This window comes from Melitaea cinxia, chromosome 14, assembly GCF_905220565.1.
Source record: "Melitaea cinxia chromosome 14, ilMelCinx1.1, whole genome shotgun sequence".
In the NCBI taxonomy this organism is placed as follows: Eukaryota; Metazoa; Arthropoda; class Insecta; order Lepidoptera; family Nymphalidae; genus Melitaea; species Melitaea cinxia.
Genome location: NC_059407.1, coordinates 14,124,989 through 14,150,045, shown reverse-complemented (window position 1 = coordinate 14,150,045; position 25,057 = coordinate 14,124,989). Strand labels below are relative to the sequence as shown.

Sequence of the window (25,057 nt, the reverse complement as noted above, 5' to 3'; positions counted from 1 at the left end):
CAAAACGCAGACTACAAATCAGTAATAAAAAAAACCACACAATAGTAGGCAAAAGCCTCTTCTCCGTATAAGAGCGGTGTTAGAACTGATTCCAGCATGCCACAGGTTGGCACATAATTCGTTTACAATGAGTACTGTGTGGCTACGGTACTAAAGAATATAGCCACCCCATCTCTTCCCGTGGGTATCGTAAGAGGCGACTAAGGGATAACACAGTTCCACTACCACCTTGGAACTTAAAAAGCCGACCGGTGGCGGGATAACCATCCAACTGCTGGCTTTGAAATTCACAGGCCGAAGACGGGCAGCAGCGTCTTCGTTGCGACAAAGCCAGCCCTGCGGTCACCAACCCGCCTGCCCAGCGTGGTGACTATGGGCAAAACACATAAGTTCACGTTATTTTTAGCGTAAACTTGTGGAGGCCTATGTCCAGCAGTGGAATGTATAGGCTGTAATGATAATGATGAGTAACGATCTTCATCAGACGTGATTGGTAGGTGGACCGACGTACTTTATGTATTCTCCAAGACATATTGGCATACCCAAGGAACCAAGGTGAGGTATGGCACAGCAGAATATATCCTGCTCAAAATCTGCAACAGCTCGACTGGGAAAGTATCTCGACCTTACAGAAGATCTAGCTAGATAATACTGCCTTTAAGCACTGTTGTGTTCCTGTGGTGCGTAAGGTGACCAGAGCTAAGTAGGAGCTAGGTAGGTGGGTCGGAAACACGCTTGCGATGCTTCTGGTGCTGCAGACATCTATAGGCTACGGTAATCGCTTACCATCAGGCGAACCGTATGTTTGTTTGCCAACCTAATTGTATAAAAAAATATTTGCATAAATTCAAATATCTACCACGAGAGGCAATAGCACTCCTCATTGCGTGAAGCTAACTACTCAACACAACACCAAAACCTTCGACACAAGTCCGTTTAATTACGAATATGATCATTTTAATAGGGCTTAAAACGGGAACACTCATACAATCGTAAAAGTAATTCATACTAAAACATAGCCAGTAACGTATTGTAATTATATTTAACATTGTAGTGTCTAATATTGATAAATGAAAATATTCTTCATTTAATGAGATCTCGACATCAAAACGGCCTTTGTTCATCGTCCACACTGAATTAACAGGCTGACTGACTGAGATTTTAATTATTTACTCAAGAATTGTGTACCTCATTGTGTAACTCTGTTTACGAATTCGCAATAGATTAACGAGATTTTCTATATAATGCAACGCTTCTTTAATTATCTTTTTCAATGTAATATTTTAATGCTTTCAAATGTTTAAATTATTCTGAGTTTTTTAATGTTCTATTAATCTATTCATTGTTTGAATAGTCAATCCTTTCTGTTAGAAATAGATATTTTTGTAAACATTTATTATTGCTATTAACTATAGTTATATAGTGATAACTAGTTATTAAGTTAAATTTTTAAACAAGTCGCAGATTTCAAATTGTTTAAAAATTTCAACATTTGAGAGTTGCAATTTTTGTAGAATGTTTTGTTTTTCTTCTATTAGTGTGTAATATAAATGTATTTAAGACTTTAACAGCGATTCATCATTACAGCCTATACAGTCCACGGCTGGACATAGGCCTCCACAAGTTTACGCCAAAAATAACGTGAACTCATGTGTTTTGCCCGTAGTCACCACGCTGGGCAGGCGGGTTGGTGACCGCAGGGCTGGCTTTGTCGATTTCACAGCGATTACTTTCACTAATTTACTATATCCCACGGTATTTTTTTTTAAATATATAGACTAGCGCTTGACTGCGATCTCACCTGATGGCAAGTGAAGATGCAGCCTAAGGTGGTGCGCGCTTGCCTAGAAGATGCCTATTCACTCTTGATTTAAAGATACCCAAATTATAGTTCGTTGGAAAAACGGAAGCCGGAAGGGCATTCCAAATTTTTGGTACAACTTTTGCGCCTTCTTCCTCCACCTAAGCGATTTCATATCAACAAAATACTGATTTAAGTAGTAAATTAAATTTAAACATATCGATTGTATCGCCAACAAATATACATTGTAACGTTATACGTACATTATTAATAAATATACGTACATTATTTGTGCTGCTAAATTAAAATATGTTTAAATTTAATATTTAAATACGTGAAATGATTTTTTCTTTAAAAAAAATATTAGTTATTATAATTAAATGAAATGAAAATCTACAGTAATTTATGATACACTATTTTTATCATAAATTATTTTTTTTTTTTCTACAAACAAATTATATAAATTCATCAACCGGCATTTATATATTTGCGCGGGCAACATTTTATCTTTTTTCAAAAATTCAAATGAATCTTTTGGCTCGGCTTATAAAAACGGCAGTACTGGTCGCCGCCGCGTTATTCATTTTTGGAAATTTGTCTCAAGAAATAGTTAACGCACATCACCTGTTTTATTACGGTCTCTTAATACGGTGGCTAATATATATTTAAGCATCGTAACCGTACTTTATAAAATTGTGTGATCCTTGCTTAGCGTTGTCTCGATTTAACAAATATTATAGTGTCAGTGTTTATCGCCCCCAAACTGGGTAAGTGGTATATTTTTGTATAGCAGGCAATTTATGTAGTTAATGCAAGTAATCATGCCTATTGTAATATATAAAATTTGTATTCAGTAGCATAAATCTCATCTCAATTAAGTTCTTAGATTTCATCTTTCAAGTCTACCCTCATTTTTAATATTTTTTATTATAATTGTATAATTCATTATCAGTTAACCTTCTTTTTAAAAATGATTATCTCCGCTTCTGGCTTTATGATTCCACGGCACTACTGCTACAATTTAGGTGCTTTCTTTTATAACGCAGTGCCGTGGATGTTTGCAAATTGTGCTGGAACGCTTATTTTTATATTTTGATGGCGCGTTCCAGGGTTCGACGTTTGGGTCACCAATTTCAACGTTTGGGTCACCAAGTTCGACGATTGGGTCACCGATTTCGACGTTTGGCTCACCAATTACGACGTTCAAACCAATTTCGACGTTTCCACCTAACCCCGACGACGAGAGTGCACTCCGCCGGGTCTTGAACTACCCGTTCCTGCCGCCCCCGGTCGATAGCGGAATCCTGTCACGCGGCTCCCGGGAATATCACCTGCACGGCGAACCAGGAGAGTACCTGAGCCGAACTGCATTTGGAGCTTGTGTGAATTGAGTGCTCGACCCCGCCCATATACGTACATATTTTATTCTACCTCACCGGGTTAATATTAAGCTAATAATTTTTTTTTGTTCATGGTACCCTGGTTTTATTTACTTCCTCAATAGACCAGGGGAACCGTGACAACATAAATATACATTTTTTACTTTAGAGACCTGATACTCTAAAACTCGATTTCTTATCAAGGCAATAATTACACGCGTGTGCTGAAAATTGTTGGAACGAGAATTAGAAAGTAAAAACGACAATTAATAAGTTATTCACATACCGAGCGACAACTCTCAGAAATCTAAACAATATTATTTATTTAAGACTAAACCTGTAGGTCACATCATGAGAAGCTCTAAATATCAGCTGCTTCGACTTATTATCTAGGGCAAGATCCAAGGCCAGCGCAATGTGAGTCGTATAAGAACATCTTGGCTAAAAAATCTACGCCAATGGTTTGGGAAAAGCACCCGTTCGTTATTCAGGGCTGTGGTATAAAGGGTACAAGTTGCCAAAATGATCGCCGAACTTCGTGAGAGGATGGCACTTTAAGAAGAAAAAACCTGTAGGTACTGTGTGTATGTTTTACTTGCATTAGGTTTAAAATTTCCTATATTTGTTAGTTCTTTTCATAAATTTCGTTCCTATTACCATTTATTTACCTATGTCATTTAGACATATTGTAGCATGATTTATTTAAATAAAAAAAATCGTATAAAGAGTCATGAATATTATATAATATATATAACTACGTACGGAACATGTCCAAACAACTTACGTCTTTTAATGTTTAAAAATAGATGATCATTAATTAAAACTCCTTGTGACTTCTACGATTATAATTTCGAAACTTTTCAAAGTAATTGAAAAATTGGTTATGTTTACCTATAATATAGTGGTAGAATAAAATCACATTTTTTTATAACAGAAAAAAAAAACAATAAGAAATTTATTTTATTTTTCTTCAAAAATAATTATCTCAAACTATCATCGTCTTACAAGTAAGTGCACGATCACTTATAGATCAATAACCAGTCCATCAATATGACCTCCATGTGTAGTTTCTCGACCTCTAAATTTTGTTTGAACATGCAAAATTACCGTTTCTAATAAAACATTGTCATAATATACCTGACACTAGTTAGTTTTTTACGCGTACTCCGCATATATTAATAATAGTATGGTTAAGAGATTTTTTTTATGTAATCAGATAGACCAATAAGATACAAGCTCAAGATAATAAAAAAAAGTATGGACAAAGGCACAGAAGCTAAAGAAAGGTGATTACGCTTTTATGCAAAACATAAAATTTAATATATAGGGTTTTTTCAAAATAAAAAAAATAAGTTAATATGACAGTGAATCAATTTTCTACTCACCTCTCTAACTCTAACACACTCTAATTTTCTAATCACTTGACTATTTTTTAACCGACTTCCAAAAAAGGAGGAGGTTCTCAATTCGACTGTATATATATTTTTTTTTTTATGTATGTTACATCAGAACTTTTGACCGGGTAGACCGATTTCGACAAATTTTGTTTTAATCGAAAGGTGGTGTGTGCCAATTGGTCCCATTTAAATTTATTTGAGATCTAACAACTACTTTTCGAGGTATATCTAATAATGCGTTTTTACTTGACGCCTTTTTCGTCGACCTACGTTGTATTATACCGCATAACTTTCTACTGGATATACCGATTTTGATAATTCTTTTTTTGTTGGAAAGGGGATATCCCTAGTTTGGTACCGTGATAAGGAAACCAGGATCTGATGATGGGATACCAGAGAAATCGAGGGAAACTCTCGAAAATCCGTAATAACTTTTTACTGGGTGTACCGATTTTGATGATTTTTAATTTAATCGAAAGCTGATGTTTATCATATGGTCACATATAAATTTTATCGAGATCTGATAACTACTTTTTGAGTAATCTTTGATAACGCGTAGTTGCTTGACTATTTTTTTGTCGATCTACGTTGTATTACTTGTCGATGTAATTGAAGTCGGTTTTTTTTTCGTTTGCGAGCAAACACAATTATTTTAATTATTACAATTTAATGACAAACGTTTGTACTGGCAGTAATTATTACAAATTGCCATCCACTAGGTCATTTTAGTTAAACATTGTAAAGCTTTATTTGTACACTAGCTTCTGCCCGCGACTTCGTCCGCATGGAATAGTTACTTTTGGCTACCGCAAACTTTGATAATTTGTGAAACTTTAACTAATATTTACGCAGCGCAGCCAGCGAAAGCTCTCAAAAGGAAAAAATCCTGATTTTGAAACATTCTTCATTGGTGCTTCGCTCCTATAGGTGATAATATATAGTGATAATATAAAGCGTGATAATATATAGCCTATATAGCCTTCCTTGATAAATAAGCTATCTAACACTACTAATTTTTCAAATCCGACCAGTAGTTCCTGAGGTTAACGCGTTCAGACAAACAAACTATTCAGCTTTATAATATTAGTTTAGATTAAAAACAACCTAACGTATAACTCAATTACGTGGATACTAAATAAACTTAAACTAACAACCGGTAGACTCGTTCAGAATCCCATCAGAAAACCTGTTTTCCATAATTGAAATAGTAATTGGTTTCATGGGTCCCTATTTCATGTTTTATGTTTACGTATGAATGTTAGAATGTAATTAACTGAAGATTTTACATAATAGCTAGGTATAATGAATATTGACGAATTCCTAACTGGATTCTAACGGACGTATAAGACTTCGTCTGGGTATCTTTTTTTTTCATATAAGTATATGTTTTAGTGTTGGATATTCCATTTCCCGAAGAAGATGGCTTAAGAAGAGGCTTTATAATATTTGAATTTTTAAGTTTTTTTTTTTCTAAAATTAATGTGGGTTAATATCGTTATATAAAGGTAAGGAGGTTGCATATTTTCAAAATTAAACTTCTTTAAAATCGTTGTGATTTGAAACTTGATGAAACGAGATAACGTTACGGTAAATAAATATATAAATGTATAGAGGAGAACGAGATAGAATAAATTACAAAGTATTGTATATTCTCGGTGAAAAAATTCAAGTTTCACTTCTGCTATGTGCATATCACAAACACTTTTTTTAGATAGATAAAAGCCTAGGTGCCTTAGAAATAAAACTCGCAAGGTTTAATTGAAATATATCATTAAAATATATGAAGTGATAGCAACAAATATTTTTATCACACATTAGGGGGCGTCCATAAATTACGTGAGGTGTTTTTTTTTTAATTTTCTGTGCCTCCCTTCCCCCCCCCCCCGGTGAGATGTCGTGAGATGTTATTCAACCCCCTCCGACATCCCCCAATCTCACGTGAGATTTTTCAAAATGTGGGTTTCTTACGTAAACGCTTTGGAGTGTTATTGTAAAAAGAAAAAAAAATGCTTCGTGCTTTTATTTACGACTAGTTAAGACTAGTAATCAGACACAATCAACAAATCAGACAGTCCGTAGATGTAACGTCGAAGTATGAATGAAATAATTTTTTTTTTTTCGAAATAATTAATGAATGATCTTAATCGTATTACGATTACGCTTAAAATTAAGTCTTAAGCATGTACAATCTGGATTAAATGGACCAAAATAGTATAATTTTTTTTTGTTTCGATCAGAAAAAAAATTTCGTGATATTTGCCGAGGCCCCCCCCTCTCTCCAACGTAAGATTAGATGAGATTTGACTCGACCCCGTCCCCCACTTAAACATCTCACGTAATTTATGAACGACCCCTTACTCCTCAAAAAACCAACATTTTTTTTTATTACCATTTCCAATATCATCCTAAAAATATCATACAAGTTCTTATGCAAATATTTGTTTAAAACATTTACGCGTAAGAGTGCAAAACTAGTTTCCATTGTCATATAACGATGAAAACAGCCGAGGGTATAAAAATAACAAGCTGATCGTAAATAAGCAAACCAGCGGATATAAATGAGTTCATAATAACCATTGACCACCGCCGCGTGCAAGGCCATTGCTAAATATCTTATTTTTATGACATAACTAGCGATCCGCCCCGGCTTCGCACGGATTCAAAAACTATCAGTGTTCCTCTACTGTATTATATGCATGTATTATACATATAAACCTTCCTCTGGAATCACTTTATTTACTAAAGAAAACCGCATCAAAATCCGTTGCGTATTTTTAAAGATCTAAGCATACAGACAGCGGGAAGCGACTTTGTTTTATACTATGTAGTTGTATAAAGCACCCTAAATTATTGAAGGAAAAAAAAGTGATATTAATAAAAGTTAATGAGATAAATTCTATCTCGAATCCTGCCTGCCGAAATCGCCTCGGTAGACAATAAAGAGCTATTTTTATTGTTAGTATAAAAAGCGTAGATTACAATTATATTTCATTCTATATAGATTACTTACCGCCTCCCAACTCAGGATGGAACTTTCGACAGCACTGATCCACATGTCGCCGGCGCCTGCGCTCACGTCCCCTGCACCGCGCCGACTACGTTCCTCCGTATTCGAATGCTGAAACAATAATAAAATTTATTCTGATATCAACAATATCGATAAGTAATAAAACAATGTCTTCAACCTAGTAAAGTCAATCGACGATACGAAGATTCAGCCTGTAACATTCCACTGCCAGGCGTAACTATAATTAGGTGTAATTATGAGTAACGATCGCTCTCAGATGTACCTATATGATAACCGGGATCAACAGCTTAATGCGCTCCGAGACACGGTGGGGAGACACACAAGGGACGTCAATCAAATACGCATTATTTTGGATAACTAAAATCTGCTTGTCCAATCTCAATGACAAGCACCTTTCGAATATAAAAAGAATAATCAAATTCGATCCAGACGCTTTGCGGGGATCGATTCGATTCCCGTTCGGGATGGATAATTAGTATTTGTACAAATATTTGTTTCTGGTTTGGATGTCTGTCCTTGTGGGTCTCTCCACCGTGCCTCAGAGAGCACGTTACGCCGTCGGTCCTGGTTGTTATCATAAATACTTGATAGCGATCGTTACTCACAGTAGGGAACATAGCCTTTACTAAGCTCCAATCTTTCTCCTACATGGAGAAAGAGGCCTGTACATTGGAGTGTTACAAGCTGAATGCAATCAAAATCGGTACACCCAGTAAAAAGATATGATGTAACACACATAAAAAATATAGTTAATAGCCTCCTCATTTTTAGAAGTTGGATAAAAATACATTGACACGAAATAAGTGACGAATCCCCCGACCCATCGTCTGCTCGAGAGATCTCCGCGGGCGTGGAGTAAACCCCCCGTCCACCCACCGTGCCCTACGGCACCGCGCCCCAAAGACGCCACCTCCTCGCGCCGCCCCGGCACCCTAGGCCTAGCCCGGGCGCGCCAAGCCTAGCCCGGGGCGGTCAATGCCAACCGGAGTCGACAAGGACGACGGACGACGATCGACGGAGTCCCCTATCCGCCAAACGGGGGACGCGCCCAGGTAGAAGTCCAGCAACTCGTCCCCAGTCCGAAAGTCCGAGGCCTAGGTCCCAAGGGCCTGGGTTGGAACATTCGCCTAGGTCTACCCCTTTCAACCCTTTCGTCCACACTCGCCTTATACACTTTTTTCGTCAATCGTTGTTCACTCATTCTCTCGACATGACCAAACCATCTAAGCATACCTTTCTCAATTTTTGTCACTACATCTTCTTCAGACCACAACGTTCCCTTATCTCACACTATTTCTTATCCTGTCAGTCAGTTTAACTCCTATCATACTTCTTAACGCTTTCATATCAACTGCATTAATTCTGCTTTCATGTTTCTTCTGCCATACCCAACTTTCACTTCCGTACATGAGTGTCGGAACCAACACCCCCTCATGCACAGCCAAACGAGCCTTGTTAGACACCTTCCGACTGCTCATAAAGGAGTGCAAAGCTCCATTCACCCTGTTTCCTGCATTCACTCTTTCAATATCACTCTCACACTTTCCATCTCTTGTAAACTTTGAACCCAGATACGCAAACTCATTCACCTGTTCAATTTGTTCATCTCCAATCACGATATTGCAGCCTGTCACTGTCTCATCTCTTTCAAACACCATCACTTTCGTCTTCTTTACATTCATCTTCATTCCCTTTCTTACAAAAGCTCCACACATATCGGTTACCATCTCCTGCAACTCCTCGGGCGAAAACGCAAGTAATACTTGATCATCAGCATAGAGAAGAAGACATTTGACGAGTATAACTCATTCATTCTCGACCCACTTTCATTATCTTTTAAATCTGTCAAACAATTGTCCATGAACAGATTAAACAGCCACGGTGACGCTACACATCCCTGCCTAACACCTTTTTCGATATTAAACCGTACAAACCAATATAATCTCCCAAACAATAAAGATCTACTAGATCGTTCAATAAGTCCCGAGACTAACCTGGAAATGGCGCATATATTAAAAACTCTTTTGATTTTTAAAAAGTACTGGCTATCAATACAAGAATATGTGTCAAATTTTTTAAAATGGAACAATAAAATTATTGATTTTGAAACATTTAAGTGACGCTACGGTTGTAATTTCGATACAATGGAAAAAAACGAGTTTCGCGTGTTGATAAAACATTGTTTTTTAATGGGAAAAAATACCGTTGAAGCACAGCAATGGCTTATAAAATGTTATGCAGGATCAGCTCCCTCTAAAGCAACCATTTGTCGGTGGTATGCCGACTTCAAACGCGGTCGCATGGACACCAATGATGGGGAACGCTCAGGTCGTCCAAATGAAGCAGTGACTCAACAAAATATTAACCAAGTCCTCAAAATCGTATTGGAAGATCGGAAGGTAACAGTGCGAGAGATAGCCGAGATAGTGAAGATTTCAGCTGGTAGTGTTTTCACTATTTTACATAAAAATTTGGCCATGAAAAAGCTTTTTTCTAAGTGGGTGCCGCGTTTGCTTACAACTAATCAAAAGGAACAACGTATCAATGATTCAGAGCGATGTTTGGCGCTGATGAATCATAATAAAAAGGATTTCTTACGTAGGTATGTAACAATGGATGAAACCTGGATATACCATTTCACTCCGGAATCCAATCGGCAGCAGCGGAGTGGAGAGCGGCTGGTGAAAGCCGCCCGAAGCGTCCAGACTCAGAAATCGGCCGGTAAGGTTATGGCGTCTATATTTTGGGATGCGCATGGAATACTTTTCATCGACTACCTTGAAAAGGGGCAAAATATAAATAGTGACTATTACATGTGCTTATTGGAGCGATTGAAGTACGAAATTGCGGATAAACGGCCTCACATAAACAAAAAGAAAGCGGTGTTTCACCAGGACAACGCGCCTTGTCACAAGTCCGTGAGAACGATGGTCAAAATTAACGAATTGGGCTTCGAATTGCTTCCTCATCCCCCTTATTCGCCAGACTTGGCCCCCAGCGATTACTGGCTGTTTGCAGACCTCAAAAAAATGCTTCAGGGTAAGAAATTTGACTCAAATAGTGAAGTTATCGCAGCAACGGAGGCTTATTTTGAAGCCAAAGACAAATCGTTCTACACACATGGGATAGAAAAGTTAGAAAATCGTTGGAGGGACTGTATCGCTCTTGGAGGAGACTATGTTGATGAATAAAAATTAATTTTATAAAAAAGATCCTTTTTTAGTACTTAGTCTCGGGACTTATTGAACCACGTGTTACGTAGTATTTAAACACGTAAATCGAAAAGAAAAAAAAATACGGTAAAAGCGATTCTGCGATTTATAAACTTGAAGGTAATAGAAATATCAGATAATTTTGCACGTCATGTTTGTTGGAGAATAAACAAAGAAGATTGGTTGGTGAAGCCAAGGTTACAAACTTCTAAAGAAAAAATCAATGATAAGTGAAAAAATCGTGTTTTAGGTAATAATAGCCAACTAAGAAAGATGCATTTCTTTTTTTGTAATAATACTCGTACATCTAATGAATATGATAAATAGGAAAGTTTGTGACTACGACGAGTGACGACGCGTTGGCGCAACGGTCACAGCACTGGTATATGCCTGTTGCGCTGGCGGTTGCGGGTTCGATCCCCGCACATGACAAATATTTGTATTGGCCATACAGGTGTTACTCATAGTAGGGAATATATCCGCCAACCCGCATTGGAGCAGTGTGGTGGATTAAGCTCTGATCCTTCTCCTACGTAGGGAAAGAGGTCTATGCCCAGCAGTGGAATATTACAGGCTGAAGCGAAAGTTTGTTAGGATAGATACATGTACGTTTGTTACTCTTCCAAGCAAAATCTACTGTACTGATTTTAATGACGCTTGGTACGTAGATAGCTAGAGATCTAGTATAACACATGAGCTACTTTTTATTCTGACATTACCACAGGATCGGAAATTATGTGGGTGAAACCATGTGGTACAGCTAGTAGACGAATAAATATACATATATGATTATTAGACGAGGTGATCCAGATACGTACTAATCAAGATCAGACTGGATGTGGGAATCGAACCCACAACAGCCAGCTGCAGCTGGGTAAAAACAAACTATGCGAGTGGTTTAGTCAGAAATGGTAATCAAATTCCTTTCACCCATCAAGGTACTGTGATAATTTATAAACAACTCAGTGTGTTTATGAGCTGTATGATTGTATTAAAAAAAAACTACCATCTAATCATGTTATCTACTTATATTTATTAGATAATAATGTTAAACAAGTTACCTTACTCTTATCAGTTTTATATTACTATTGTTCTAAATTACATTTCTTTTTACTCTTCAATGTATGAAGATATGTGTTTCCCAGCATACACATTTAATATTTACATCCTATAAATCTTGGTCTTAATAGTTTATATGATTAGTTTTGTACTTATAATTTCAGCCCAATCTATACAAATAAATAAAATTGGAGTTTGGAGTGTCTGTTTGTAATATTAAAATAACCGCTTTATTAAATTGTTACTAATTTGAACATAAGTGTTATCATTAACATCTATTGAAGTATTAAGGTACTAATTTTTTTTTCTTTTTATTTAATCACAAACAGAATATTTTTTTCATTTTCATTGTTTTATAAAGGTCTTTTTTAATAAATTTTTTGTTGTATAAAAGTTTGTATGATATTCAGTAAATTGCGATTTTAATAACATTGAATTTAATTAATGTGACATTTTATGAACTTTATAAAATAAAAAATATAAAACAAAAAGTATCTATGTGTTTTTCCAACTTGATCATACCATTGTGTTTAAAATATAGAATACACAAAAGAAGCTAAAACTACATGTTAAATATTTTCTGTTTTCTGTAATTGAGACCACATCATAAAATATTTTCTTTTTTAAATTTTTTATCTTTATTTATGAATACTTTTTAAAGTTAGTAATACTACTTTTATTAAATATTATAAAAAAGTATTACTTAATTTAAATAAAAAAACACTTGAAAGTTCTAACGTTAACAAAACTTCCTAGTAGAAATTTTAATAACAACTTACTTTCATCGTTTAAGTAACTCATGAACATGTGAAAGTTAGTAGAATTATGACGCGAAAACATTAAAAGTATCGAAAAAATTAATTTTTGTTTCTGCATATTCAATATATGACAATGTACCATGTTAATTAAAGTGCACCAACGTGCTGGGAAAATCTAGGTCGCTAAAACCGTAGTAGACTACGTGAAGACCGAAATAATAGCAGACAAACACGATATAAATTAAAGAGAGTTTATAAGTGTACCTACCATCTACCATAACTTTCTTTTGTAGGCCAACAATGACTAATACTGTACATTAATGAATCAATAACATCTGGATAGTACACAAACAAAATCAATAATTTTAACAAGTGAAATTACTAACCAGGCTGGCGGTGTCCTGACTATCTAGTGAATATTTGTCAGTTTCTTTTGCTTGGTGGTCCGAGAAATTTTCATATTTACGAGTGGGACTGCTTTTCATCTTTCACAAAATGCCTTAGAGCTTTAAGCCTCGAAAGACATTGTCTCGTTTAATAAGACAACACAAAACACAAGCGATCGCGACGACACTTATGAGAAATTGAACAAAATTGACAAGCCAGCAGGCTAGACGGAATGACATTCGTGACAGAACTTACAGGAATGTCAATACGTTTGGTTATACGGTTACTAAATTTAGAAAAATGTTTTACTTTTTATATAATGCTATAAAAAAATAAGAACATTTTCTTTTTATTTAGTATTATTACTTACGTTAAAATTATCGCTGTAATTAATATTTTACGTATATTTCATAAGCACACATATTTTAGTAGGCTTACTGTTTGGTTATTTACTTGTTAAACAATATTTTATTTATTTGAAAACACTCTTTGTTGAAAACCTATAACCTACACGTTTATAGCTATTTTACTAGCTATGCCCGCGGCTTCGCCCGCGTTGTACTCAGTGTAACACAAAGTTTTCCCGGCAAACTTCCAGTGAAACTCTCATCAAAATCGGCTTAGCCGTTCCGTTAACCTTCCTCTTAAAGCCCTCTCTCCATTGGTGAAACCGCATGAAAATCCGTTCAGTAGATTTTGAGGGAATTGATCACACACACTTTTGGGGACTTTATTTTATAATACACTGACTGTTGCCCGCGACTAAGTTCACGTGGTTATGAAGACATGCATTACTATTAAGATGTTTATCGCAAATTATTTTTTAATTTCAGTCACTTGAAATGCTTATCACACTGAGTAACTTTTTAAAAGGGACAATTTAGTATAATTTAATAGTTATTTTTATAAAACCTCTCTATACACCACATTTTTAGTTTTATTTTCAGACTGCTGTATAAATAACCTATTAGGCGAACTTATAGCTGCTGTATATGTTTCATACCAACTACCAACCCCAATTAAACCCTATTAGCGGTGAAATATCGCAATAGCCGTTCTTAGCGGACGTCTACTAATTATAATCTACCTCCCTGCCAAATAATGGATGGACCATCCAGCGGTTTTTGAGATCACGTGATGAGTGAGTCAGTGACCTTTCTTTTTTATATATATAGGTAGATTAAGATGCATTATTTGGACACCTCCTCACCATCTATAGACCATACATCTTAAATTTCAAGTCTCTTACTTCAAAAACATAGGACTTTCATACAAATTTCCAACCCCCGTTTTATCCCCTTAGGGGTCGAGTTTCGTAAAATCCATTCTTCACGAATGATTACGCCCTATAAGAAGCCTACCTGCCAAATTTCAAGCTTGTAGGTGTTATAGTTTCGGAGATTTCGTGATGAGTGAGTCAACTTACCATCCCCCGTTTTAACCCCAAAAGGGAATTGATTTCTAAAGATACATTATTTAGACACCTTTTCACTATCTATAGGGCATACATTTTAAATTTCAAGTCTCTTACTTCTAAAACATAGGACTTTCATACAAACATCCAACCCCCGTTATACCCCCTTTAGGGGTCCAGTTTTGTAAAATCCATTCTTAGCGATAGTTTACGCCCTATAAGAAGCCTACCTGATAAATTTCAAGTTTGTAGGTGTTATAGTTTAGGAGATTTCGTGATCAGTGAGTCAACCTACGATGCTCCGTTTTAACCCCAAAAAGGAGTTGATTTCTAAAGATACATTATTTGGACACCTTTTCACCATCTATAGAGCTTATATTTTAAATTTCAAGTCTCTTACTTTAAAAACATAGGACTTTCATACAAACTTCCAACCCCCGTTTTACCCCCTTAGGGGTCGAGTTTCGTAAAATCCGTTCTTAGCGGATGCCTATGTCTTATAAGGAGCCTACCTGCCAAATTTCAAGTCTGTAGGTGTTATAGTTTCGGAGATTTCGTGATGAGTGAGTGACCTTTCGCTTTTATATATATTATATTATATATTATAGATTACTAGTTTTTCTTATTAACTCACTTATCAAGATAACTATTAAAGACTTATATTTTATTTATATTAATTAAATATATTACAAATTATTTTATATACTTAACAATAGATTCATTGATAAAAATGACAGGAGAGAAATATTTACTTACTTTTTCTGACTTCGAGTATGTGTCCAATAATGGAACTTGTATGTACTTATTTCCATCATTTTTACTTCGACGAAACATTTATTCTAGTTACTTATTTTCCTTAACACTCAACTATTTAACACCATTTTCTTAAATATTCCAAATTCGATATTGTGCGACGGTCGTTTTACAACACGAACTCACAACTTAAATTGTTATGAATATTAATTACGATTTTGCTTAGTCAACTTAAAGAAGCAATAATCGTAGTGACATCCACGTTAATGTGGAAATCATGACTGAAACGTGTTGCTCCTTATCAAAACAATGCCAGTGACGCTTATCTCACGAATTACGCAATAAGCTGATTTGTCATAATTCGATGGGTTTCGAGTTAACGTTTTTAAATTCAAATTGTTGTAAACTTTTTGATACCTATAAATCAAATATCATTATCAGTGACATTAGTAGATTATTTTCCTTGTTATATGTATCATAAATAATTATTTTGAATTCTTATTGAGGTAAGATACAAGAAATATCCTGCTCAATCTCTGGAGCAGACAGACTGGGAAAATAGGTCAACCTTACAGAACATCACAGCTAAATAATACTGCTCTCAATGAGTTTCGTGTTCCTGTGGCGAGTGTAATAGCCAAAGCTTCCTCAAACGCCATGGGGAGGGTCAGGGGTATGGTCGACAAAACGCTTGCGATGCTTCTGGTGTTGCAGGCGTGTTACGGTAACTGCTTACAATCAGAGGTCGACAAAACGCTTGCGATGCTTCTGGTGTTGCAGGCGTGTGTTACGGTAACTGCTTACAATCAGATGAGCTGTACGCTTGCTTACCACCTTTAAAGTATTAAAAAAATTCATTTATATTGATTTACAATTATAATTTTTGCAAACAAAACAAACAACATTTTATCTAACATGATTTTATTTAAATATCCCTATTAAAATTATAATTTACACAACAGATTGTTTAGGCTTTGAGTCCTTCTTGTAGACCGAAGCCAGGGCCCGTTGGCTCTTCAGTTAAAGACGTAAGTCCCCCAAGGGGTTCTGCTGCATATCTTCCACTCCTAAAAGTATAAAAAATATATAAATATGGATATTTTTTTAGTTTGCTTAGTAAATTTGACTACCCAAATCTGTTAGAAATTTATAATTGGAATTGTTTTTTAGTTAACAAACCAAGCGAAAAAAGGTTTTCTTTTCCTTGCTGGCATGTGCTTAAAATCTGTTAAAAAAGACCAACCTCCATTAGAGCAGCGTGGTGGATTAAGCTCTGATCCTTTTCATACATAGGGAAAAAGGTCTATGCCCAGCAGTGAGATATTACAAGCTGAAGCAAACCAAAAGACTACTGATTTTCTTTGATAACTTAATTAATATGCAGGTTGGCTGGAAGAGATCTCTTCCAGAGATAAGTCCGCCTTTGCACATAAAAATTGTACCCTTGTGTTTGTGTCTTTTATATTTGTATTGTTTTTAAGTGCAATAAAGAATAAGTATATATTTTTAAATATCTTTGATATTTAAAAATATAAACTAATATTTATTATATTCAATATGTGTTGTATATTTCTGGACCGCAGTTATAGTATCGTAATATGATTGAGAAATGTAATGTGTACATAAATATGTACTAATTCATTTAATTTTAAACAATAAATGTTTTACACTTAACCAACCTATATTATAATCTATTTCACATAGGATGTGTACGGTGACATTTGATATGTTCCAATACACGCACACTATTTTCAACAAATCGGATAAATATACATTTTTAAAAGTCACCAATTAGTTTCCAAAGCAAATAATAATGCTTGATTAGATTGAAATTGTATTTATATGCGTATTGTATGCGTTTTTACATTTTAAACAAAATGAAAAAGGTACAGAAAAAATTATAACTTAAAATTACAGGCATGAAACGAAACGTTCAATGATGTAACGGCCATCTTGTGAATCGCGTCATCTCACTGACTCGAGATATCTCAATCAGTACTTTCTGTCTCTTGTATGCTTCCCGTGTTTTGGTTTTGCCAGTTGCTATAGTATTGTATTGCTATAGTAGTTGTATTTGTTGCTGTTTTATTGTTGTTCTGTTATTATTTTTTTTTAGTTATTCATTTTGTGTGTGTGTTCTGTTCTGTAAAATGCCGAAAAGAACAAAAGAAGACCGTTTCAAACAGTCTATTGGTTGTCCGCTTTCGGGAATACTTTGAACGGCCAAGCCAGCTCGTGCCAAAAAATGGCGTGAACTCATGTGTGTTGCCTATAGTCACAACGCTGGGCGGGTTGATGACCGCAGGGCCGGCTTTGTCGCACTGAAGACGCTGTTGCCCGTCTTCGGCCTGTGTATTTCAAAGCCAGCAGTTGAATGGTTATCCCGCTATCGGTCGACTTTATAAGTTTCAAGGTGGTAGTGGAACTGTGTTATGTTATATAGCTATATTCTTTATTGCCGTATCCACACAGCTTAGTGTCAAAAATAAGTAAAGAAAAGTATGGTGACACCAATATGGAAGATAATAAGTTATCGACTCCCAAAAAGAGGCAAAGGAAATAAATGTTTGGTCGTTGAGGTTGAATATGATTATTAGCGAAGAAATGATTTGCCCACAGTTTTACAATAATTAATGTCTTTGAAAGGTGCTAAATTATTTAATGGAAGTGTAACATCGTTATGGCGAGTTTTAAACAAAATTGGTTTTCCTTAAAATAAAAAAAAGTTAACAAACGGAAAAGTGCGTGAAAACTTTGTGACATTCTTAGAAAAGGCGAAAAACATTACGGATTGGAACAACGTAGTATTCCTTGACTAGACATGGTTAAACGCCAATCATACTGTTGGCAAAGTATGGACAGACGACACTGCTCATTCTTCGACTAAAGTACCGGAGGATAAAGGCGAACGACTAATAATTTACCACGTGAGCTGTGTTAATGGGTTTGTCGATAACTCATTTCTCGCGTTTAACACCATCCTTAAAATATTATTTATTTACTATAGCGATGATTAATTTTTAATAAGCAGTTAAAATTTTTTTTTATACAATCGATTAAAGGTTAACCGCATTTGTACTCGATAATCGAATTACATCAATTAATTATGCATGGTCACCTCACTATAGGGTTAATTTGACATGTGTCACCGTACCCATCCTACATGAAATAGACTATAGAATAATCTAATATTAAATCTTGTGTCGGGGAGCCAGACATACTCACGATGATACACTCATAAACATGTATGTTTAGACTATGGTAAAAATCTGTATGACTTATAAAAATTTTGTTCTATCCTTATATGTATAAGGATAGAATTAATGATTGTTAATGCAGGAATCAATTCCTGTGACCACCGTACTAACATATTAATTTAAGACTATTTTTTGTAATAAAATTCAAATATAATCCTATAATATGAAAAAAGTTTTCATATGGAATGGTAAGCTCCTTTTTGATAATTATTTTGAGTTGTGTTTATTAACTAATTTGTTATGGTGTGTGTAATATCTACCTCGGTCCTGGTTTTGGCTTTTCATCTTTCTTTAGCTTGTTAATTATCTCCTTTGTATCCTCAACAGTTAAATCTTCCTGAAATAAATATAAAAAAATAACCTTAATACTACTACTAACTATTTATTTTTCTAAGAAACACTAAATCTTAAAAATGTTGTTATTTATACCAATCAAAATAAAAGTGATTTCAATTCCAGGTCTATCGTATAATATTATGATGCTTTAAAAGCAAAAAGGACTTTCATAATAAATTAGTAGACCTTTAGAACTTAACAAATTTCAAGAAAGACACAAATTTACTTTCCAATATCAGAACAGATTTGTTTTATTATCAAAAGATTAAGAAGTTTGATTAATTTAAAAAGTTTTATTTTATAAAATTATTTCAATTAGGAGCAATCAGTTAGGTCTTTTGTAACTTGAAAAATGTTTAAAAATAATCTTCGAATTGAGATAACAGTGTTTTACTTACATAATAATCATCGTTGACTTGTATCATGGGTGCATTAACGCAAGCACCTAAGCATTCAACCTGTAAAGAAAAATAAGAGAACATTGATACTAATGGTATAGTTGTATACACTATATATCAGGGATTCCCAAACTTATTTTGTCTACTGCCCACTAAGAGAATAAATTATTTTATAGTGCCCCCTTTGAGCAATGTTTTAATGAATATTAGTTGATGTTCACAAGTAGTAGTCGAGTCCTTATAGATTAAATGACAAATCGCCCCCCAAGCCTCTACACAACGCCACCATTTCTTTATTCTAGGTTTCTTACCATATAGTACTGCAGCACCCACAAGGGGGCGTTATCGCCCACTTTGGGAAGCACTGCTATATATTTACACCTTAATTTATTACAATATTCTCAAATTAGTTAACATTTAGGTTTTTCCACATTTTTCAAGATACTATTCCATGTTTTGGATGAATAAATTATTTTTTAAAGATTTTGAGATTTATCACTTATCTATTAATAATTAGTAGGAGACCTTAACTAGAGATGAACTTCACCCATCTGCTTAATGGACGAAAATTATAGGTATTTATATAGAATAACAATCCCAAAAGGATTGCCTGAAAAATGCCTGGCCAAGCTATATTTAATTCAAAATTGAATTTTTTTTAAATGTACCTACAAGTTTGAAGAAAGAATTTAATACCTAATGACAGAATGAAGCCCGTAGAAAATGGAAATTTTGGGTTGTCTATTATTTTCTTGGCATAACTACTGGGTGGCAGGTATAAACAGGTATATTTGTATGTATTGATGCTTTTTTTGTAAACATATAACTAGGTCAGTGATAATCATAGCTTATAGTCATCTGCAACGCCAGAAGCATTGCAAGCACGTTTCCGACCCTACCCTCAATCCCTCCCAGGAGTTCTGGTCACCTTACTCACCACAAGAACACAATACTGCTTGAAAGGAGTATTATTTAAGTTACTTTCTAATATGTTAACATAGTTGCTTACTAAAAATCTGGTTTAAGTGGAGGTTGCCTAAATATAGTAAATAGTCTGGCCAGAAATTTTCCACCCTTACGCAATTTATCATTAGGATATAAATTAATTTTTATCTATTAAGTGAAGATAATGTATAAGAACACATTTAGACTGTATCAAAATTCCTTTTTTTGAAAAATTATGAAATTGAAATTACATATAAAAAAAATATACCAAAAAATTTGTAAATATCAAACAATCGATCCAAATTTTATAAGTAATTGGTAAAATAGAGTACAACTAAAACTATATCATCTACCTCAGATACAGAGAATTTTCCACAAGGGCTATTTCCACCGACTTCACAACCAGTAGCTTCTTTAATAGCATTAAGTACTGCATCGGAGCCTCGTAACCAGCAAGGTGTTGTCGTACAGACTTGGACATGATATTTACCAATTGGTCGCCTGTAAAAGTAACAAAATAACATTAATATTTATAATATAAGCTCAATAGAGAGTAAGTTTAATAAATGTAATTTTAGACAAAATCTTTCAATTCAATTCTTAGGTATTAAATTCTTACCAATGACATATAGGGCTTTTATTAATGCTATTTTGACACAAATAATATTAATGTCATGTGGAATGAAAATTCTGGAATAGATTCTGGATGGAAAATGGATTCTTGTGTAGTTGAAAATCTCAATCAAAGGTGGTTTGATTAAACTAATTCATATTACATAACAAAAAAATAATAGTGACCAAAAATAATTTTATAGACTGTTTAGTTACTGTTAAAATGAGTACTCTTACTGTCATTAAAAATGACGTCTATTTAAAAAAAAGTATTTCGTAGTAGTGTAATAGGATAAAAAATTGATAAAATCGTTATTGTATTAAGATAAAAATAAAATTAAAAAGTCTATATCTATTCATATATTATTATTATTGTGGTATTTTCAGTAATTATATTAGATTCAAAATATTTTGCTCTAGACTGAAAGAAAATCAAGTAAAACTTAAAGGTAGTGGCGTAGCGAGAGTTGGCAAGGAATTATGCCCCGGGCACTACTCACAAAAGGGCGCCAAATGGTCCACAAAACAAAAAAATTGGGGAGGGGAGGGCTAAAAAGGTATTGTGCCACGGGCGCGAATTAGGCTCGCTACATCACTACTCAAAGGTAAAGCTGATATTAATTTTTATGTATTAAAAAGTTTACAAGGTACTTTACATGTTTACAATATAAAGTTTAAGTTATTTACTCTAAAGATAATTGAAGTATTTAAAAAAAAACAACACTGACCTTATAAACATGGTATAGAATGTAGCCACCTCATACACCCTCATGCGAGGTAGGTTCAATAGCTCAGCTACCTTGTGCATAGCGGATATCGGGAGCCAGCCACCATTTTGACGCTGTGCCAGGTCTAGTAAAGGAATCATAGCTGCTCTCTTGTGGCCTTCAGGGTATATGGCCAAGAGGGCCTCGGCACGCTAAAGGTGAAAATTTGTTGATAAAAAATTGATCTTATTTTAATATTTAAGAATATATTTGTTGAGCTTATTATTCTAAAAATCTGGAACAGTCCAACTGGGGAAGTACCTTAACTTTACAATAGATCATATATAAATAAAGTATAGAAAGTAAATAGGTGATAGGGTAGGCAAAACACTTCTAATGTTTCTGGTGTTGTAGGCGTCAATAGGCAATGGTAACCACTCACCATCAGGTGGGCCGAACACTTGTTTGCAGGCTTATTTATATAAAAAGCATATGTTGATACAACATGAAATGATAATATTGATAATTACTATGTATTGTTTATGTATATAAGAACTGTACGTAGAGACAGGTCCGTTAGCGTAGTTAGCAGGGACACTGCTTTGTTTTTGAAATATATACCTGTATTTAACCCAAAAAAATATTTATAATTATCTAGCTATCAGCCAGCAATAACCTAATCGCACTTAAACATACATACTAGAAGTTCTACGAACATAATTTCGTTCTTAATTCAAATACTTAAAGAAAATTTAAGCCACATTCTAAACAAACGACTGTCAAAATTACCTTATGATTTTCGGGCGTAAATTCGAATGGGATACTAGGGTTATCCTCGGGAGTGTCTCGGTGTACAAATAAGCTATCATGTTGCAAATTTACTGTTGTTTGGATAGCTCTGCAAGACGCCCTCCACTGAAAACGCACAAATTTTTATTCACTATTTTTGATTTACGAACTGTCATCGATATTATGTAATTCAATTAATAATACAGCAAGTTATAGAAAATAATTGAGTGCTTTTAATCACCTACCAATCCCTGAACTCCAGACCTGAAGCTGGATAGCATGATTATTGTTTAATTTTATATATTTTATTGCGAAACACAGTTCGCGAACAACTCTACGATTTTTTTTTTTGGTTGAACTTCAAATTCAATGTCGAATTGTCGATGCAAACGTTTAGAAACTTGTTATTATCCGAGGACTCTATAAAGTTCATACAGATAATTAAAAAACAAAAAAGTCGTCCTGAAATGATATTTTATATAGAATTAATTTATACGAATAAATATTACATTTATTATAAATTATAGACGATATGTAAACTTACTTTTACTCAGCTTCTTTACTCGCTTTTACAAAAACTCCTACTGTACTTTTATAGCAAATGCTCTGTCATAATATTTATTCGACAGTTTTATAACTATTACATTTTTCTTATATAAATTAATTTGAACGTTAATGAATATTTAATAAAAGATTCTTTCGATTTCAAGATTCTTTCATGCTTTCAATTCAAATCTATTTGTAACTAATGTTTTACCATAAGATTTACCATAAGGTTCCAGTTAATATTTTAATTCAGTACGATCGATTATTGAGTTATTAAAGTTAATTAATTTTTATACTAAACGTAAAATATCGAAAAAAGAGTTAAACTTTGTTTTATACGTTATTAATAGTGGGTCTTTATTTTATAGAAAAAGAAAATTGCTCCATTGTTACTCTACAATTACACTGTCAAAAACGAAACGTTTAATGTTTAAAGCCAGGCCACAAAGACCTGCTGTCGAATTTTCTAACAGCCCCACACGTACTCAATTTAGCACAACTAAGGAGAATTATTTAAAAAGTAGACGTCCCTATGGTTTACTTACGTTCACATTAATATCAAATGTTTCGCTACTGTACTGAACTAAAATCTTTTATATCCTTTGTTAATTGTGAATAATATAGCTTTTTAATGGTGAACAAATTATAAAGTACTAATTTAGTAATTAGAGTCTGTCGATCTTTAAACGAGTAGAATATGCGTCCATAGTTCATTTTAAAATTTGGATTACCTACTAAATTAAATACCCTTTGTATTATTTAATTATTATTATAAACTAAAAACAAAATAAATTCATTCAAAATTAAATAAAATGTATAATTTATACTTAAAAGAATGATTGCGATTGTGTCAAACCCGACAAAGGACTAAAATAATATATGTTAATACTCATACAACCTGATGAACCTTAACGTAAACGTATTTATTTACTTACTAATGTTACTTACGTACTGGCTAACGTATAACTTTTAGTTTTAATGATATACTTAATTATGATACATACATACATGTGTATGGTATGTATAATAGTTAGATTAGTAAGCAAATATATAAATATTTTATGTAACTGCAACTTTAACTTCAATTTTTGTTTCAAGTAACTATTTATAGTTAGGTACATTGACAAATAAGTTAGATGATTAGTTTCAATTCAACAAATTCAACATTGACGACGATAATTTAACAAAACGGTATTAGATCGCTTCTATTTTACATACAATTTTATATATTCTCGAATAGAATGTACATGTTATTTTGATCAATATTAATTGTGTTTATTTCTAACACAGTTAATAATTTCCATATTTTTTTTCATAGACCTGGCATGCGAGCAAAAGCAATAAAATCCTTCTTTTTAAAAATCGAACCATAACGTCTCTTAATAAAACGCTATTGGCTTTTGCTTCTAAACGTTAACCCGGAGCCCATAAAAGGTATTTCTGCCTGCACATGCCTATGCCTAGTTCGATGAAAAAGATAGAATAAAACGAGAATGAATAATAGTAGACAGAATTGGCAAAACAACGATGTGGTTGTTATGGCAACTGCCGCACTTGGTTGCAGGCAATATTATTAGAAATATATTTAGGTAGGCTTATTTATAAGCGTTTTGTTTTTATTTTTTTCAGAATGTTCTATGTTATCGATGTAAAAATTATGTACGGTATTATGTTATTTATAATGTTGGTTGGTAATGATAAGACTATATAGGTAGGTAGGGAACTTTTGACTAAAAATATGCTAGTCTAGAATCTGTCAAGAATCATATTAATATATTTGGCATAAAGCTATTATACTCATGTGTCGATCTTCAGCTGACTACGTACTATTTTTCATTACAAATCGGTTCATCAGATTTGCGTGAAAAAGTTACAAGCACCCACTCATTTATCCTCACAAACTTTTGTACATATAATACAAGTAGGATATTGTTAGCAGTGGCGTAGCATGATGTTTTGCCGCCCGGGGCCCACCGAAAATTTTACGCCCTGCTACTTAATTTCTTTTTTTTAACAAATTAATGACTGTGTTAAAACACACTGTTTGCAAGTACAATTTTTATAATGTTTAGTAACCAACTTCAATAAAGGAGGAGGTTCTCAATTCTACTGTATTTTCTGTGTGTTACATCGCAGACGCAATTTGAAATTATTTTTTTGTCAATTGAAGAAAATCGTGGTTATCTTGCCGCCCCCCTTTCATGTACCATCCGATGCCATGCCCCCCCCCCCCGGCACTGCGCCACTGTTGTTAGTAAAATATTTTCTGAACATATCGC

The 25,057-nt window shown here is 34.1% G+C and overlaps 2 protein-coding genes across 2 annotated transcripts in view; both read right to left on the bottom strand.

Annotated features, from left to right (window-relative positions):
- LOC123659574 (calcium-transporting ATPase type 2C member 1) overlaps window positions 1-13,215 on the bottom strand; it is a 69,780-nt gene extending 56,565 nt beyond the window's left edge. Inside the window, exons 1-2 of the mRNA XM_045594782.1 lie at window positions 13,021-13,215; window positions 7,588-7,695 (exon numbers count right to left, since the gene is read on the bottom strand). Coding sequence (XP_045450738.1) covers window positions 7,588-7,695; window positions 13,021-13,119 — 207 coding nt within the window. The 5' untranslated portion in view covers window positions 13,120-13,215. The remainder of the gene's footprint in view (window positions 1-7,587; window positions 7,696-13,020) is intronic.
- A 2,877-nt stretch (window positions 13,216-16,092) lies between these two features.
- Window positions 16,093-22,647, bottom strand: LOC123659575 (NADH dehydrogenase [ubiquinone] flavoprotein 2, mitochondrial). The gene is made up of 7 exons (XM_045594783.1): window positions 22,478-22,647; window positions 22,233-22,358; window positions 21,465-21,655; window positions 20,478-20,625; window positions 19,180-19,239; window positions 18,706-18,782; window positions 16,093-16,255 (listed from the first exon to the last, which is right to left on the bottom strand). Exons 1-7 carry the CDS (start codon window positions 22,511-22,513, stop codon window positions 16,156-16,158), a joined length of 738 nt encoding a protein of 245 aa, XP_045450739.1. The 5' UTR covers window positions 22,514-22,647; the 3' UTR covers window positions 16,093-16,155.
- Between the last annotated feature and the right edge of the window lie 2,410 nt (window positions 22,648-25,057).

Excerpts from the sequence above, each read along its gene's own strand:
- LOC123659575 (XM_045594783.1), bottom strand. The coding sequence starts at position 22,513 with ATGCTATCCAGCTTCAGGTCTGGAGTTCAGGGATTG. Across the intron at positions 18,783-19,179 it reads AAGTCAACGATGATTATTAT|GAAGATTTAACTGTTGAGGA; the intron begins GTAAGTAAAACA and ends TATTTATTTCAG. Across the intron at positions 16,256-18,705 it reads AAGCCAAAACCAGGACCGAG|GAGTGGAAGATATGCAGCAG; the intron begins GTAGATATTACA and ends TTATACTTTTAG.